Below are 2,258 nucleotides of genomic sequence, written 5' to 3'. Positions count from 1 at the left end.
ATGGGTGCCAGGGGTCGGCATTTTGTGATGGTGTGGTGGGGGACCGCCTGTGTTGTGGGCATATACCTCCCCCCCTCGCTGAGTCTGGCCCAGTTTGAGGCCGAGCTTGGCGAGATAGAGGAGGTGGTTAGGAACAGCCTCCCCGGGCCGGTCCTCGTGATGGGCGACTTCAACTCCAAATCTTGGAGTTGGGGCTGCCCGTCTGAGGATCGGCGCGGGGAGACGCTGCGGGATTGGGCGGGGTCACTCGGGTTGACCCTGCTCAATGTCGGGTCTGTTGCCACATGCGTGAGGCCCCAGGGGGAGTCCATTGTCGACTTGACATGGGCCTCCCCTGCGGCCTTGCGCATGGTGGGGAGATGGCGGGTGGCCATCGAGCTCGAGACCCTGTCGGATCACAGGTACATCGAGCTCGGCTTGGTCGCCCGTCATCCACCCACGGGGGCGAACACTCAGGGGGAGCGCAGGTGGTCCCTCACCAAGCTGAACTCGGATATGCTGATGGCCTCAATGCGGGCCTCACTATGAGTCTGGGGGGATGACCCTCAGGCCTGGGAAGGGAAAGGAGTGGAGGAGCTGGCATTGAGGCTTCGCAGAGCCCTCTGGGAGGCGTGCGACGCTTCGATGCCAAGGGTTAGGAGGGGGTGTGGGAGGAAGTCGGCGTACTAGTGGACCGAGGAGATCGCGAATCTCCGCGATGCCTCGGTCCGGGCAAGACGCCGGCTTCAGAGATGTTTGCGGAGGAGGAATGGTAGTGAGGTCTGCATTGGGCGGGCGCGGGGGGAGTATCGAGATGCCCGGCACTCACTCGGCGTCGCCATCGGTAGGTCCAAGACTAGGGCCTGGGAGGGACTGCTCACCTCCCTTAACGAGGACCCGTGGGGGCGCCCGTATATGATGGTTCTCAAGAAACTGAGACCGCGGGCGCCCCCGACCACGGAGTCCCTGGCCCCTGGCTTCCTCGGGGAGGTGGTTGAGACCCTCTTCCCCGGGGGAGCCGGGGGCGCAGTGCCCTTCCTCCTCTCGGGCCGCTTGCCTGAGTGGAGGGAGGGATGGGGGGTGACAGCGGAGGAGATGAGGGATGCCGCCCGGAGAATGAAGCCGAATAAGGCTCCCGGCCCGGACGGCATCCCTGGTAAGATCTGGGCCCTGGTCATGGGTGAGGCTGGCGGGTCCCTGAGATACCTCTTCACGAGGTGCCTCAGGGAAGGGGTCTTCCCCTCCCTCTGGAAGGGGGCAAGGTTAGTCCTCCTTCCGAAGGGAGGGAAGGACCCCGGCGATCCATCGGCTTACCGACCTCTCTGTCTTTTGGATGAGGTCGGTAAGCTGATGGAGCGCGTTCTGGTGGGGCGACTCGTTGAGCACCTGCAATCTGTTGTGGGGCTCAGCGAGCGCCAATTCGGGTTCCGGGCGGGCCGGTCGACCATCGACGCGATCGATGATCTCCGGGCCCGCTCGGAACAGATCGTCCAGCACGGGGGGGTGGCGTTGGCTGTGTCCTTGGACATAGCCAACGCATTTAACACCCTCCCGTGGGACAAGATTGGGGCGGGCTTGCGCGCGCACGGGGTCCCGGATTACCTGTCAAGGGTGATCCGGGACTACTTCATGGGTAGGACGATCGTATACCGCGATGGGGAGGGGACCTGGATTAGGAGGCCCGTCGTGCGAGGTGTTCCACAGGGGTCCGTCTTGGGCCCCCTTTTGTGGAACATTGCGTACGATGAGGTACTAGGGAGAGTCCTTCCCCCCGGCTGCCACGTCATCTGTTATGCGGATGACACGTTGGTGGTGGCCGAGGGGAGGGACTGGAAGGACGCGACCGCGCTCGGCGCTATTGCGGTGGCCGGACTGGTCCGGGGAATAAAGGCGTTGGGCCTGAGGGTGGCCCCCCGGAAGACTGAGGCCGTCTTTTTTCATGACGGCTCCCGGGGGACCCCTCCCCAGGCTCGCTTTCGAGGTGGATGACCACGATGTATGGGTGGGGACCCGGATGAAATATCTGGGTCTCCACCTGGACAGAAGATGGACCTTCGAGGAGCACTTTGCCCAGCTGGCCCCCAGGATAGGGGGGATAGCGGCCTCACTGGCGAGGCTGCTGCCCAACCTTGGGGGGCCGGACGACCGTGTCCGCAGGTTATACGTGGACACGGTTAGTTCGGTGGCCCTTTACGGGGCACCGATCTGGGTGGGCGCTGCCTTGAAGTCCAGTAGGATAAGGGACATAATACGGGGGGCACATCGCCCCATAGTACTCA

General features: G+C 63.8%; 1 protein-coding gene across 1 annotated transcript; it reads left to right on the top strand.

Moving 5' to 3' along the window:
* LOC145971478 (uncharacterized) lies at positions 1–528 on the top strand. The gene has a single exon (XM_083099606.1). The coding sequence runs from the start codon at positions 1–3 to the stop codon at positions 526–528; it is 528 nt and encodes a 175-aa protein (XP_082955732.1).
* The last annotated feature ends 1,730 nt before the right edge of the window (positions 529–2,258 follow it).

Source organism: Camponotus vicinus, unplaced genomic scaffold (genome assembly GCF_025532165.1).
Source record: "Camponotus vicinus isolate PSW18456_S1 unplaced genomic scaffold, iyCamVici1.0 SCAF_1, whole genome shotgun sequence".
NCBI lineage: Eukaryota > Metazoa > Arthropoda > Insecta > Hymenoptera > Formicidae > Camponotus > Camponotus vicinus.
The sequence above is the reverse complement of the archived record's forward strand: the minus strand, read 5'-3'. Positions and strand labels throughout refer to the sequence as shown.

What these genes read in the sequence shown, in the direction of transcription:
- LOC145971478 (XM_083099606.1), top strand. Translation starts at nt 1, where the DNA reads ATGGGTGCCAGGGGTCGGCATTTTGTGATGGTGTGGTGGGGGACCGCC.